The sequence below is a fragment of the Heteronotia binoei genome, chromosome 6 (assembly GCF_032191835.1).
Source record: "Heteronotia binoei isolate CCM8104 ecotype False Entrance Well chromosome 6, APGP_CSIRO_Hbin_v1, whole genome shotgun sequence".
Lineage (NCBI taxonomy): Eukaryota > Metazoa > Chordata > Lepidosauria > Squamata > Gekkonidae > Heteronotia > Heteronotia binoei.
The window spans coordinates 108,240,668-108,256,816 of record NC_083228.1 but is presented as its reverse complement, the minus strand read 5'-3'; the positions used below and the strand labels follow the sequence as shown (position 1 = coordinate 108,256,816).

General features: G+C 43.0%; 1 protein-coding gene across 2 annotated transcripts in view; it reads right to left on the bottom strand.

Moving 5' to 3' along the window:
- Positions 1–16,149, bottom strand: part of GYG1 (glycogenin 1) — a 571,889-nt gene that overhangs the window by 16,779 nt on the left and 538,961 nt on the right. For both annotated transcript variants that reach the window (XM_060242323.1, XM_060242325.1), the window contains exons 2-3: positions 10,992–11,022; positions 4,641–4,776 (exon numbers count right to left, since the gene is read on the bottom strand). In XM_060242323.1, coding sequence (XP_060098306.1) covers positions 4,641–4,776; positions 10,992–10,998 — 143 coding nt within the window. In that variant the 5' untranslated portion in view covers positions 10,999–11,022. The remainder of the gene's footprint in view (positions 1–4,640; positions 4,777–10,991; positions 11,023–16,149) is intronic.

Sequence of the window (16,149 nt, the reverse complement as noted above, 5' to 3'; positions counted from 1 at the left end):
TGGACCTCTGCTCCATATTTTTATCTAACCTCCTCTTGAAGCTGTCTATGCTTGTAGCCGCCACCACCTCCTGTGGCAGTGAATTCCACATGTTAATCACCCTTTGGGTGAAGAAGTACTTTTATCTGTTTTAACCTGACTGCTCAGCAATTTTATTGAATGCCCCCAGTGTGTCCAGAAGTTGTTGTGTGTCCAGAAGTTGTTGTGTGTCCAGAAGTTGTTGTGTGTCCAGAAGTTGTTGTGTGTCCAGAAGTTGTTGCAGAGCTTCCAATGTGTTTCTAGGATCCCCTGATGATTACAGACCACACATATATGCTAAACACTGTAAGAACGCTGATTCAGTTTAAAAAATGCCCACATTCCATGCTTCAAATGTGTTCCCAATTGTATCTGCCAACCATTTTACATTTCTATGAGGAAGCAGCTTTGAACACCAGGTTTTATTTAGGCAGAGCCTTCAGAAGTTTGCTCAGAATGCATATTGCAGCCATTTCCTATCCCTGCAGCAAAATTCGAGCACAAGAATGTTGACCTCAGATAATACGCTTGAAGGTAGTGGATTAGTAACATTGAAGGGATGTCACAACTTGCCTACGAATTGCATACACCCACACAGGCATACAGGTCAGAAAATCCTAAGAACAGTCTTCGATAAGCCAGCTGGCTATTTTAAGCTATAGCTAAGGAAGAAGGACCTCTTAGCTGTGTGTCCAGAAGTTGTTGCAGAGCTTCCAATGTGTTTCTAGGATCCCCTGATGGTTACAGACCACCCAATATACTAAACGCTGTAAGAACGCTGATTCAATTTTAAAAAAATGAAAGCTCATACAGCTTTCTAACCCCAGTGTGACAATCTGGCAAACACTGGTGCATGACATTCAAGCACTGATCTTCTCAAAGATACTTAAAAGCTACATATTCTACTCATTCAACTTCTGTTAAGTTCTTCCCCAAAGTGGCTTAACTTTAATGTCTCTGCAGTAGTTATTTAACTGCTAGTGCTTAAGAATCTATGACCTGGTCTTCATCCTGAGCAGCTGTTAGCATGCAGACGTGGTTTTGTTTTTTTTTGTTTTTTAAAAAGATGGTATCCCAGTAGTTGCACTGTGTTAGGGATTTTTTTCTCCTGCAGAGAATGAAGACAGTCCCAGGTGAAAGCCACAGTAGCAGGACTTCTTTTGTACAGTGACAGTGGGGCCAGATGTGGCAGAGGCAGTAGCTTTCCTGTTGCCACTCCCTATGCCAGCACTATAGTGGTTCTGCAGAGGAGTGATGCTGGTATGGAGAGGAGCCACAGCATAGGATATTCTGCATTGCCACAGGCCTGCAAGGTTATATTGATGCTTTACGAAAGGTAACATAAGAGGAACTTCAATGCTGTGTGGTCCACCAAGAAAACTGCTTACCAGGAAGCTGAATATTGCAGAACTAATCCTAATCTTTAGCACAAGAGTTTGGGTGTCATGCCCCACTTTGGAATACAAGGGGCATTACTACTAGTGCTAACCAAACAGAACTCTAGGACATGCAATTATGTGCCAATCCTACTGAAATGAAAGCACTACAGTGTGGGCAAGAAAATTCCATAGTATTTCACCCACCTGACCTCCCATTTTAATGAGGGTTTCCAGCATTCAAGTTTAGTGTACCAGCTGAACTACCCAGCCTGCCATGACAGGACATGGCAAACCACAGTAAAATACAGAGAGCAGCAATATTAGACTGTGAGTTAAAGTTTGGTTCACACTGAGATTGGACCCTTCAAATGAACAAACTCATTTTTGTAACTGAAATCTTTGAGATACGTTGGCAGTTTTCAATAATGTGACAGTAGAAGATTCTCTGAAGAACTGATGAATTTCTAAACATGGGAGCATACTTGGAGATTCATGTAAATATTCATTTCTACAAAGAAGCGACTGTCCCTATAGATTGTGGACTGCATTTTCAGACACTGGAAACAACATAGGGATTGATTTCCTTTGGTAGTAATATTTTATTGTTACTGAAGAAAATTTGGATTGTTTACCTTTAAAGAATATTGAAAATTTTATTGGGAATGAGAAGCTGAAATGAAGCATATGTTGGATGATACTTTATTGTCAGACAAGATGTTGTATAGCATAAAGGAATATGACCAGGGGTGTTGAACTCATTTGTTACGAGGGCCGGATCTGACATAAATGGGATGTCAGGCCACACATAACATAAAATGTAATGCCAGGTAGAAGATAAACTTTAGAAAGGACAGAGAAACACAATTAAAGACATATTTTTTTTACTTAAAATACAAACAGGCTTAAAACTCTTGTGATGTTTTGTTTAAAATCGAAAGGTGGGGGAATAGTGGGATTTGGCAATGCAATTTTAAAAATAAATCATCAAGGAAGAGCACAAGAATCATAGCAGAAACTAAAAATATAAACCAAAAATATAGAATGCTCTGGACTTAGGAAAACATGAAATGGCTGGGCATTGCAAGCTTCTCCCCTTGCCCCCAGATCTACTTAGATTGGCAATGGCTCTTCAGTGTAATATCCCCCTTTGGCTGTGGGTTCCCAGGTTAGAACACTCGCTAGGCACCAGTTCTAAGGTCCATTCAGTAGAGACATGCTGGCTCAAAACACCAACTCTTTATTTCCAAGGTCACACAACTCCAAGGAATAACCTAACTGGCCATATAAACATTGAAAAGTGAAACTGAGCTCCACTCCATTAAAATACATTGTAGCACAGACATAACTGCAAGGAAAACTTGGAATGGATTTTCCAATAATGTCTCTGTGCCCAGACAGTACTCCCAAAGTAGTCTGGGTATAGAGACCTTAATGGAAAGTCCATTTTGCATTTTCTTTGCAACTTTGCAAGCCCAGAATTGAATCCTGCTTCAGCCTGCAAAGACAAGGAATAAGGAGATGGGAACTCTGGCAGCCTCAGAGCCTCAAAGGGTAAGGACGGGAGGGAAGGGGGAGAAAAGAGCCCCATGGGCCTGATTAAAGCCCTGGGTAGGTGGGTTCTGACCCACGGGCCGGACATTTGACACCCCTAAATATGACTATACATGTTGAATTGTGATATATATTGAAAGCTTCTTAACCTATTGGAACTTTGTGGATGTGCTTTAAATCACAACATTTCTACAATAGGGCATGAGGAATGCTGTTAAGTTTTCCACACAAGAATGCAGTTCCACAAGGAAAAGTGCTTGATGTGTTATGCCACAGTAATTTCCTTTAACAGCTGTCTCATTCATTTCTTATACAGCAGTTCTGAATTTCTACTCAGTTAAGAATCATTGCCTCTTAACTGTCTGCCTTCTATCCTGTTCTCTAGTTAGACACCTCAATTAAAAGACAAAGGCCTAAGGTTTAATGATGTGTTATTCCAGCTAGCTATTTGTAGGTTATGTGTGACCTAGTGCTCATCTGCATGTGCTGTATTTTTTTGGGAGGCATGTGATACCCACTGCACGTGTCACAAGACCACAGAAAAATTTCAACAGCACATATTTGCCAATATGGCTAAACATGCAGCACCATGCAGAACCCATCTGCATCCCTCAAGTAGATTTTATGCAGGTCTTTCTTCCTACACTGCTTTAGCCCTAAAATGCTGGTGCAGGGAGCTGGGCAAGTGTGCTAGCACAGTGCGCCTTTACTGGCAGATTCTGTTCTACAGTCAATAACTAGGAGATGTGAGACATGAAGGTACTCACTGCAGCTTATTTGGCATGCTCTGAGTAGTTACAGAACTGTGCAAATTCAGCATTGTGTGAACTGATGCACCTTCCCCTTTCCTTACTCCAAAGGGAAATTGCATCAATGCAGTTTCTCTTTAACAGTTATTAGGAAGGGCATTCTTTCTTTATGGGGTAATCAGCTTGGTTGTTTGACAACCCATTCCAACAGATATGGAGTCTGGCTCTCTAAACTGGAGAACCATGAACCCTTTCCAACAGATATGGAGTTTGCCACTCTAAACTGAAGAACCATTATTTCTATACAACAAAAGCTCAGCTAGTTCCATTTCCTTCCATCAAACTCAGATGGAATCAACGCTGTAATCCAGGAGTCCCCAGACTTTTCAAGTCTGCAGGTACCGTTCGAATTCTAACAAAAGGGGATGCGTGGGCATAACCACAAAATAGCCACTGCAGGAGAAGGAGCTGACCACAAAATGTCAAGAAGTGAGATTATGTATAGGTCTAAGCAACTCTTCAAAATCTCAGGCAGAAACCATTAACAGAATGGTTTTTTAAAGGAACACATTTAAAATATATGCACAGTAACAGTGAAGATTCTTCTGCTGTAGTGACAGCTGTTCCTAAAGCAACTTTTTAAAACTATGCACAGTCAATCAGGTCTCCCATGGCCCTGCTGGGCAAAAGCATCACTTAGCTCTACCCACATTTTAAAAACTCTTGGCAAGCAGCAGGAATGTGTCATTGGGTGCCACAGGCCCATGGTACTGTGGTGGGGACCCCTGCTATAATCTATGCCTTTGAAGTAAATATATGTATGCAACACTGTTTCACCTCACTTGTAACCAAGCACATTTTTGCTCATATAGAATCGGCACCACCGTCAGCTATTAAATGGTCAATTGGGTTGCTTACAGAACACACTTGTCTCACCTCTTACCTCATTGGATCAGAGACATGAGGAGTTATAAGTACTGTCAGCCTCTTTGTCGTCCTGGAGTTCCGTAGAGACGACCCCAATACAAGCGCTCCTTTCACGTAAGAATCGTTGGTAGCTAGTGTCACAAAAGACTGATCTTAAGGAAAGGAGATATACAAGTCATATTAGTGTTGACTACGTGAGAATACAGTAAATTACAAGGGCAGCCATTGTTCAGATGCAATGCCAAACCACAGATGGGCACCAACTGACATTCTTCATTAGTACACCATAAGGTAGTTAGTTACTGCTTTTTGCAAGGTATTTGCCAGTTTTAATGAAAAGGCAAGATGCTTGCAAAAACACACAATACAACCCAGATACAGTTAGGTTCGCAGTGCACGAGGAAACAAACAAGTGATTCCAAGTCTGCCTTTTTAAGTTTTTCATATAGAATCAAACCATGTCAATGATTTGGCAGAACCTGATCTTGCAGTTAAACCTGTTCAGAGATATGCTACTTATAAATACCAGCAGCAAAAAGGTATGTTGCATTCTTACCTGGCTTTTACGACTAAGTCCCTAGGAAACCAGACATTTGATGTGATCGAGCAGGACACTTTTGTATGTTTATTCTCTATGTTCTATTCATTGAAATTCCCATGCTACCTTTTCAACTGCAACATGCAGCTCAAAATCAGAGGAAACACACAATGAAGACCCTTTTTAGAGGGCAGGTGAGTGACTAAGCCATTGGTAGATGTTTACTCTAAATGATCTGCAATGGCCATGGAAATAGTAATCCCCTCTTCCCCAGGCATGCTATGTAGCAGCATCAAGATGTGGTGGTGGAAAGTGCTGTCAAGTTGCAACTGACTTGTAGGGTTTTCAAGGCAAGAGGCAAACAGATGTGGTTTGTCACTGGCTGCCTCTGCATAGCAATGCTGCTATTTCATCAGTGGTCTCTCATTCAAATGGGAACCAGAGCCAACACTGCTTAGCTTTTGAGATCTGACAAGAGCAGGCTAGCCTGGGCCATATAGGTCAGGGCATAACAGATGCAAAAAAATTATTCCACCAGTTTATTCTGGATGGTCAATTCCAACATTAAGATTCTAGAATGCACAGAAGGAATTCAATTCAATGAGCAAAAAAAGTGAACTCTTGTTTGCCAGAGGCAAAAAGGTTATCTTCTGTACTGAAAAACAAAACAAAACAGTGAAGTATAACAGGCATGTATTAATTCCCAGCACAAAATACAATCAGAAGTTCAGTCCAGTAGTACCCAGAGTTTCAGTTCAACATGTCTGATGTCAATTGCTAACATGGTATAATGATATATATGGTACTAATAAAAGTACACTGGCCTGATCATAAAACTGGAAAATTCAAAAATATACCTTTTGAAAATATGAATCAGTACCCTATATCTTTACTACAGTCTGTCAGGCAAGCTGAAGTTTTAAATCTATAGGGGGTTTTTTTTGGAGAGGGGGGAGAGAAAGAATAGCTAAAGTTGAATCACTATTATAGTCTATGTGGAGCTGCACCAGAGTTTTTAGCAAATGCTTATAGTTACTAATCCAGTGTTTGCTCCTAGAATGCCTTTCCTGTGAGACTCAAGGCCCAGTTTAATCAATGTTATTATCTCTCCATAATATCAGTAGTAAGGTAGGCTAAAATTGTATCTTATACACAGACACATAAGCCCAGCAACATTTCCCTTTCTATTTTAATTGTACCACTATGGTTAATATAGGATGAAACCATAAAACACAACTTCAAACTAGTAAAGTCTGAGGACTTTAACAGCGAGATATGCACATCCCACTAAACCATGTACAGGAGTCTCTTCAGGTGATACTTGGTCATGTATATATAGATCCTGTATGCCAGGGGTGGCCAATGGTAGCTCTCCAGATTTTTTTTGCCTACAACTTCCATCAGCCCCAGCCAGCATGGCCAATGGCTGGGGCTGATGGGAGTTGTAGGCAAAAAAAATCTGGAGAGCTACCATTGGCCACCCCTGCTGTATACCCTCAAAGGCATCAAGCTTAGTAGTAATTCATATATTTCCCCATCGGAACAAAGCAAGGGTCTTTTCCCCAAGCAATTCAATTAGCATAAACTATATCAGATCAGAGGCAAGAAGCTGAATTTGAAACTTTAGTATTCTCGAAGACCTGTTAGTTAAAAGGGTTTTTGGGCCCTGAAAAAACAGAATACCCATGTTACTTCAAGCCCTACATTATAGTATATTGATTGCAATTTTTGGACCTTCTGAAGGATGCCAGTCCAAAGAGTCATGAGGTATTGGCGACACAACTGCCAAGCTAATTTTGAGTGCTTCCAACTGTTCAATAAGCTAATATAAACAGCTCTTGGTACAACTCTAGGACACTGCTACAAGGTTTATCTGTGAACTCTCCCACTTCTATGAAAGAGGATACTCTGGGCAAAATTATAAACTGCCAATGGAGAAGGATTGGACAGAAGAGGCATAAACTCAACAAAGATTCCCTTCATCAAGCAAGGTAGTGAATGGCCAGGCGACTGAAGCGAAATGATCTGCTGGTCTAGAGAAAGTGGAACTGAATACCCATTAACAACATTTAGTTTGCCTCCACTACTATATTTGTATCTTCAGGTGTGGTTCAGATACACAATGTCCAATCTTGGTTTGATTTAGACTAAAAACCAGAGAACCTCAGATTTGCTTTTTTCCCCAACTCCTCCTCCCCTCAAATACACTGCAAGCTACTGCCTGGTTTTCAAGCAGACCACAGTTTGCATTTGAACTGGAAAACTATGGTTCAGACCAGACCTATGAGTTGGGATAGCAAGTTTAAGGTTATTTCTAGTCTACAGGTATAATTTGTAGGACAGACACAAATCAGGCTTTCTTTTCCTCTAAGTAAATTATCTTATTTAAACTACGAATGCAGATTAAGGCTGAGTGACAAGTCAGAACGAAATTACACAGATTTCATTAAGAACTTTATTGGCAATTCTTGAATGACAAACTTCTAAATGATGTTCAAGCCTCCAAGTACAAGCCAAATGACAGTGTGAGTTGACAGTATTATGGGGCTGTTCATTCTCAGTTTTCACACAGCACAGCCACATAAGTGCTTTCACTTGGGGGCACTTCAACATGCTCATTCTTGTAGGTTAATATAAGCTTAGAAACGTCCTGCTTACTTGTCTTAGGCCTGGGGTTGCGAGAGGAACAACACTACTACTTTCTTCTTGAACCTCCACATAAGGAAAGAGCAAGCACTTTCAAAAGCAAGAGCATTAAGTTGTCAGAGGTCTCCTGCTTAGTATCACTACACAAGGTCAGAAGGTCAAACAAGCACTGGAAAGGGGCAACAGAAGCCATTCATGTTTCAGTAAAGCCTGTCTCACTTGGATGGAATTCTTTGGAAAGAAGACTGCAGAAAGGAATCCATGCTATACTGGGACTAGAGCTGCCAACACTAGACTGGGAATTTCTGGAGACGGGGTGTGTGTGAAACTTGAGGGTGAGAGAGAGTAAGGACCTCAATACCACCCTCCAAACCAGCTATTTTCTCCAGGGAATCTGATCTATCATTCACAGATCAACTGTAATTCCAGGAGATCTCCAGGACCCATCTGGAGGCTGGCAATCATAACTTGGAACCATACACAAGTAGCTATATGTCTTAAATTGCTGAGTTCAAAAAATAAAGACATTTGAAGGATACACAAGTATCCAGCCTTGAATGAGGCTTGCCCTCTCCAAATAACGATGGCCAGTTTGTAAGCAAAGAGATGCAGTTTCAGCAACATTGCTTGAATCTTTTCTAATCTGTTGTGGCATACAAACCAATCCTGCCCAATCCTCAGGGGAGCTTCTCTCCATGAAGCTATCTGAAAGTAATCTGACTAAAAGGAGAAGCCACCATGCAAACCTCTTTAGGCTGCATATACACCACCATCCTCATTGCACGTCTTTATTCTGTAATAACCAGGTACTTTCTAGGTGTCATTTGTGACTCCAGAACAAACAAACAATATTTGCCTCATTTTGAGAACAGATGCAAGAGTTAATCCATATCCAGTCACCTTGGCTGTGCTATCAGACATTCTCTGTAATAGCTGATTAGGGGGAGTTTACTAGCCATGAGTGTGGTTCCTTAAGAGGCAACTTGAGTAAGAAGGCAATAGGAAATTAACACATAGAAGCAATTGCTTGAGAAGTCTTTTGCCAGACCACACTCTTTACAAGAAAAGCTCAAGACCAATGACTATCACATAAAGGGGTCACTGTTTCCTGAAAGGGCAGAATGATCTGACAGCATTTCCTTAACAGTTTTGTGGCCAAACCCAGCCAGTTTAAATTAAAGAACAAGTTGAGATATGTCTATAGCAACTTTGCTGCCTGTTCCATCCTTTTTCTTGCCTAGAATTTTTTGTTAGCAGGTTGGACCTTTCCAGATAGGATTTCAATGGGAAGCAGCAAGCTTCTGAACACATGCATCAGAGTACTAGAATATTACCCCATGAAATTTCAGTATTCACAGTGCTATTTGAGTGAGTCATTATTAGGACCCACAATAGTAGGTCTAAAAATAAAGCCTGCTTTGTTTACGGCCATATTAAAGTTTGAAAAGGGCAGAAAACAAGCTAGTGCCATGCTTGTGGAGTAAGCACCCTCAGGAATTTAGACTTGTCCCAAAATTCATTATCAAGTTCTCTTACCTTCTTACATCCACCTACCAGACATGAGCTACTTTTATGATTCCCAAAAGCATATCTTGAAGTGTTGCGGTTCAGTAAAAAGTTAACCAAATTTAATTAAAGTGTAAATGCTGTGGTCCAAGAGCTGTCCTACATGTAGCTTTCATAAACTGAAATTTGGACAGTTAAAGCAACTTGTTCTGGCTCAATACTAACCACACACACAAAAAGTTATGGAGAGAAAGAAAGCCTGTTTGGTATACTAACTAGCATCTAGGGCAGCAGCATTCAAAGCCTCACTCTGCCACAAAACTTGCTGAATGATCTCTGACCAGTCACTATCAGTCTAACCTACCTCACAGGGTAGTTGTGAAGAAAAGAGAGAAAAGGAGAACCATGTGTACATGAACACTAGACTACTAGACGTTTCTATTAGACATTTCTTTCTCTTAGTTTGCAAGTCTTCAAAAGCCAATATAATGGTTCTGAGCATTTCCATTATCGGTCAATTTATCCTCCAAATCTATATTTGGGAAACTCTGATAAACATTTTTGTATGTTAACTGCCTACTTTTACATCTGTTTTCTGCCTTTTAAGTGTCCTGATTCCTACTGAATGCTATCAGAAATAGCAATAGCACCCTCTACACATCAGAGGCTCATTTTGAAATCCCCTGCCCATATTACCCCAACAAGGGTAAGCACTTGTCTTCCCACTGTCATTTGGGTGAGCGGCACACCTGTATGCAGACAATGTGTTTTAATTTTTAAAGGAGTTTATTTTTTTTAACAAAATAAAATAAGTTAGCTGGCCCCAAGCAAAGACAGATATCCAAGTTACAAACGTTTACAATACTAGCGTTCCCATCAGGACATAGATCTTTTAAGAGTAGTTAGGTGAGCAGCTACAAAAGTCCCACCAAGAAGGCGAGCAAGCTTTTGATCAGGAAGCACCTGATACAACCAGCTGGCCAGTCCTTCCTAAAAGCATCACTGCAAAATCAACACAAGCTGAGATGCTAAAAAGATCTAAAAGGTAAACACAAGCAACCAGCCCCCCCCCCCCAAAAAAAACCAAAACAAAAACCCACAGTATGCCGGGCCCACCATTGCAGATACCGCTCATCACACGGTCTCCCTCTCCTCCCTTTCTAAGGCGCAAGACCGGGCAGAGGTTCGCCAGTCCCACCTGCCACTTGCTGAAGGGGACGGGGCAACTGAGGCGGTCTCCTTCCCCACGGCGACCTTTGCCACCCAAAGCAGCCCCAGGGGGGGCAGTGTTGTGGTCAAGGAGCGCCCCGACCCACGCAGGCTCACGCGCCAGCCGGGCTCACAAGCTCGCCTAAAAATAGGAGCCGCCATGAGCGAGGAGGGAGCAGCTGGGGTCTCCCTGGGCAGACCAAGCACGCACGGGCTGGGCCGCCGGGCGCCGCTTTCGCTTCCTACTCGCGGAACAAGGGAGGCGACGGCAACACGGAAGAGGCTGAAGCGGCGGCTCTCGCCACCCGGCACCCTTCTAACGGGAAGGGAACGCCTGGCCCAAGGCAACGGGGGGCCGCGGCACCGTCGCCAGAGCCAGCCCAAGCGGCCGCCAGCGCTTCGCTGCGCGCGAGCGAGCGAAGACGCAGAAGGGCGCCACGGACACTCCTCTCCAGGGAAGCGCCTTACCTGCCATGGTGCCGGCAGCTACGCGGAGCTTCTCGGCAGATACAGCTATTGCAACTACACTCGCTCCCTGCCCCGAGCCCCCACCGCCTTATATAGGGGCAGGCGGAGCCTAAGCGGAGGGGAGGGGCCTCCAGGGCTGACCAAAAAGGGAATGGCCACAGACTAACAGGAGGGCGGGGTGGAGAGAGGGCCAGAGCGGCCTAAGGAGGCGCCAGACGAGGCCCGTGGTAGGGAACGTGTCTCTTTAAGAGCTTCGGCTGGGTAGCGCTCGTCAGGGGAAGCCCGAGCAGGGAGGGAACGCCAGGGCTGAGGAATCTGCGCCTGTGGTATTCCTGCCCCTTGGAGCGCTCCTATGACAAAGAATCAGGTCGCCCTAGGCAGGTTGTCCTCGAGGAATACCGTAATTTGAGAGGCTAAGGGAGTGAACTCGGAAAGATGACAGAGGTGCTGAAGAGACGGCTAAACCGACAATAATAATCCTTCCAAAGCGGGTAGCGGTTTAGTCAACAGCAACAAAAATGAACAGTCGTCTTTTGGCACCTTAAAGCTTTCATGGCTAAGTATTCGTTTTTGGTAGAATAACATTTCCTTAGCCTTTGATGGTGAAGGAGGAAAGTGGTGGTTTATGGCGACCTCATAGGGTTTTCAAGGCAGGAGATGCTCAGAGATGCCTCTCTGCGTAGCTACTCTGGAATTCCCTGGTGGTCTCCTATCCAAACACTAACCAGGGCCAACTCTGTTTAGTTTCGGTGATCTGAAATGACAAGGCATCCAGGCCTGGGCTTCTTAGTCTTTCCTCCTGCTTATCTATACAATAAAGGCACTGTATTCCTTGTCTGGCATCATGAAGGGTCTATCTAGAGGGGCGGTGGCTCAGTGGTAGAGTATCTGCTTGAGAAGCAGAAGGTCCAAGGTTCAATCCCTGGCATCTCCAAAAAAGGGTCCAGGCAAATAGGTGAGAAAAACCTCAGCTTGAGACCCTGGAGAGCTGCTGCCAGTCTGAGGAGACAATACTGACTTTGGTGGACCAAGGGTCTGGTTCAGTATAAGGCAGCTTCATATGTTCATAGATGGTCTATCTAGGGTCTATCTATGAACATATGAACATATGAAGCTGCCTTATACTGAATCAGACCCTTGGTCCATCAAAGTCAGTGTTGTCTTCTCAGACTGGCAGCGGCTCTCCAGGGTCTCAAGCTGAGGTTTTTCACACCTATTTGCCTGGACCCTTTTTTGGAGATGCCAGGGATTGAACCTGGGACCTTCTGCTTCCCAAGCAGATGCTCTACCACTGAGCCACCGTCCCTCCCCTTATCTAGACAGCAGTCCCATTTCAACTTTTCTGTGATTGTCTAGAATAGTAATAAAAGAGGGTGAAAAGGTGAAGAGACATAAGACTGCAGTCTTGATGAAAGATGTGCAAAATACCATGAGTAATAACTGCATTTATCATTCTAAAACCTGATGATCTGGAAATGAATCTCAGATCCTATGAAGGTGTGGCACTTTTGATTTCCTGTTGGAAGTTTAAGAAAAATCACATCAGTCCCCTCAGTCAGTACGCAGTTTTTCCATTCCCATTAAGCATCCCCTGATTGAGAATTTTGTCTTGACGTCTAGTTAACTTTCTATAGTCCTTCTGGTCCTCTATTGAAGCTTTTGTTTGCTGTGTTTTGGCTTCTTGGCCTGTACCTATTTTTATCAAATCATTAACAGTGCTATCCTAAGCAGAGCTACACTTTTCTTAAATCTACTATAGGAGTGTTGAGATGGTATTTTTGTGTTATGTGGGGGCTGAGTAACATGAATGTATTCTATTTCATTGTTGATGTTTTGTAATTTTGCAGGGTTTATGTAGTGTTCTGTTTGTGTGTTTGAACCTCATCTGAATCAACTTCCCCTTCTCTGTGAAATCTGATTTTCTTATATGCTCTACATATTTAATAAGACCAGCTTATGCTTTTAAATGAACGAGAGAATGGGGAAGGGGGGGAACAACATCACAGCTCCCATTTTGTCATTTGGGAGTTGGTGTGGCTCAATAGTAAAGCATCTGCTTTGCATGCAGACAGTCCCAGATTCAATCCCTGCATTTCCAGCTAAAGGGAAAGACAAAGGGATGGGGGAGACAAAAGGGGGGAAATGCAACCTGAAAATCAAGTCAGGAACCAAAAGGTTTAGCTACTTGAAAATAAAATAAAATGCAAGTATTTATTATGCAGTGCACAGGATTAAACATGACATAAATAGGCTACCATTAAAAACTCAAACCATAATATACAACAAGGGGTCTCGTCATACATGCTAAAGAAGAAGAAGAAGAATAAGAATTGCAGATTTATACCCCGCCCTTCCCTCTGAATCAGAGACTCAGAGCGGCTTACAATCTCCTATATCTTTTCCCCCACAACAGACACCCTGTGAGGTGGGAGGGGCTGAGAGGGCTCTCATAGCAGCTGCCCTTTCAAGGACAACCTCTGCCAGAGCTGTGGCTAGCCCAAGGCCATCTCAGCAGCTGCAAGTGGAGGAGTGCGAAATCAAACCCGGTTCTCCCAGATAAGAGTCCACGCACTTAACCACTACACCAAACTGCAGTTTCAATCCATTTCAAAAACTTTTTGAAAGTGGATTTTCACACAGTAAAAGTGCCATTTCACACAGCAAAATCCAGTTGGAAAGTGCCTTGAAAGAGGATTGAAAGTGCACTACTTAGCATGCAAGTGAAGTTGCATGTCCAGTAATAAAGAATCACAATAATGGTTACATACGTATGTTGAATAAAGAACCCAATGTGTTTCAGCCGAAAGAGTCAGTGGTCAAAATTGTACTAACACACATGTAAAACTGTAATAGTATCAATATAAAATATCTTTTTCAGGTCCAACAGGTTGTGTATGAATCTCTCAAATAATGAAGCTCCTAGGAATGGTTTTAAATCAATTCTGTATAAACTGAGGAGCCCTCACTCATCAATGATAGTCATTAGGAACCATCATTCTGCCTTGGGACATAATTCAGTTCCTTGTGTGAATTCATGTGTAAACCAGAGACCACATATGTCAAAGAACCAGGCAGCTGGTGATGTGAGCTCTAGCCTGTCAGAATTAACAATACTGGCCTGAATGGACTAGAGGCCTTACTTATTATAAGACAGCTTCATGTGTTCAAGTCACACAAACGCTCACCATTCTCTGACAGTATTTCCACTTGTCTTTCTGTAGCCTAGGATGGATGGACTGGCCCTTCACCTTGTTGGGAAAGTTCTTTGTGAGCTGCTGTTCTAGGAGGCATGCTGTTCTAGGAGCCAAATGCCTCTGGCTGTATGGGCAATGCTGCAGAGGTTGTTTGAGCCAGACATTGACTGCATCAACAATGTCAACAGGTCTAGGTTATGTGGGTGAGCCTACACCCTTTGTCATCATTGCTGTATCCCAGGTCTTAGCTGAGTAGCCAACACTGTAAACACAACTTGGTTTAGCCTATTCCAGGATTATTTTAACATCCCTGTCCATACTGTCCTGGAGCAACAAGATGCCAATGTTGCTATTTGTTCCAGCATATAGACCCAGTGATGCTTTCTTGGAACTAACAGCTAGGATTCAAAGAGCTTCAGCATGGATCCCCCCGGTGGCACCCTAATATTATCATTTTGAAACTCTTCTCAGTTTAAGTGGTGTGGTATTTATGATAGGTGGCAGGGCTTGCTGCTTCTCAAGAAAACTCCAGGCTCTACCCTGCTTGGTGCTCAGAACCAGGTTCTTGGATCTCTGGATCCTGTCCAGTATTAATTGACTCCACGCTCAGAGTAATGCAGCATTGATCCCATCCATCCTGCTTGATATGAAGGAGCCTGACAGTGACACACCAGAACTGGAATGTAAGAAGCCCTATTTTCAAGGCTGTACTCATTATAGATGAGCTTAATGGAAGAAGTACGTTCATCTTTGTACCATACTGGAAAGCCTCGGGTGTTCTGTGGGAAACTATCCTATCTGTGTTATGTTTTGTACACTGTATTAATGCTCTCAAACAGGAAGGAGAGGGAGTTTCTGTAGGTTCATTCAGAGGCAGTAGCATAAAACCAAGATTACTCAAAGGTGACTCTGGAGAAAATGGGCATTATTTTTAAAGTCCTCTTACTTAGCTGTAACTTGTCTCAGCCAGCCATGTTTAGTCTTGACGAACCTGTGGACACTTTTGGAATTTTGAGAACAGAGAAAATACCTGTTAGGAGGACCAAGTCAATCACAAAATGGCTGCCATAGGTATTGGGGTAAAACACAAAACATTGGGCAGTTGCACACCAAGCATCATCCTATGATGGAGGCTGCTGTTTCTGAATGGGCGTTCCCTGCAGACACAAAGGTGATAGTCTCTGAGTTCTTCTGGAACAGTTGCTCCAATGAGGTGGAGGAAAGCCAGGATTGGCTGTTGGCTCTAAGGAAGAAGTAAATTGGCACCAGGAACTCAGGCACCATGGCACCCGTGGGCATCAGAGATGTAGGATGGAAACAGGAACTTTATTCTTTTGCAGAATTATTTACATTTCTAAGGATTTCATACAATTAATAACAATGAGTGGATACTATTTCCAATACCAGAGCTCCCCAAACTTTTTGACCCTATGGGCACCTTGATAATTTTGAGGTGGTGGTGAGTATGGTCTCATAACAGCTTCCATGAGAGTTGGAGCTGGATGCAATGCCTCCTTGTCTTGCAAAGGAATCACAGAAAGGGAATAAAAAGAACTGAAGAAAACCCCAAAAGGACAGAAGAAAGAAAGAAATGTCCTGCTTTGCAGTGAGTGTTGCCAACCTCCAGGTGAAAATGGCTGCTTTGGGGGCTATTGCATTGACATTGTACCCTGCTGAGATCCCTCCTCTCCCCAAATCCTACCATCTCCAGATATTTCCCAGCTCAGAGCTGGCAGCCTCATTTGCAGTTGGAAGATAGTCTTCCTGAGGATGGCAGGCAGGCAGGCAGACAGGAGTCAGGATGAGCAGGCAGACAGGCATAAGAGGCAGGATATGAAATCAAGCAAGTGTCGGTCAGGCAGAAATCAAGGCAATGACAGCAAGCCTTTGGAGAGCTGTAAAACCAGCAAAGCTTCCAAGTTTCTACAATCTTATCTAAGAAGCTGGGATCCCTGCCCTTTCTG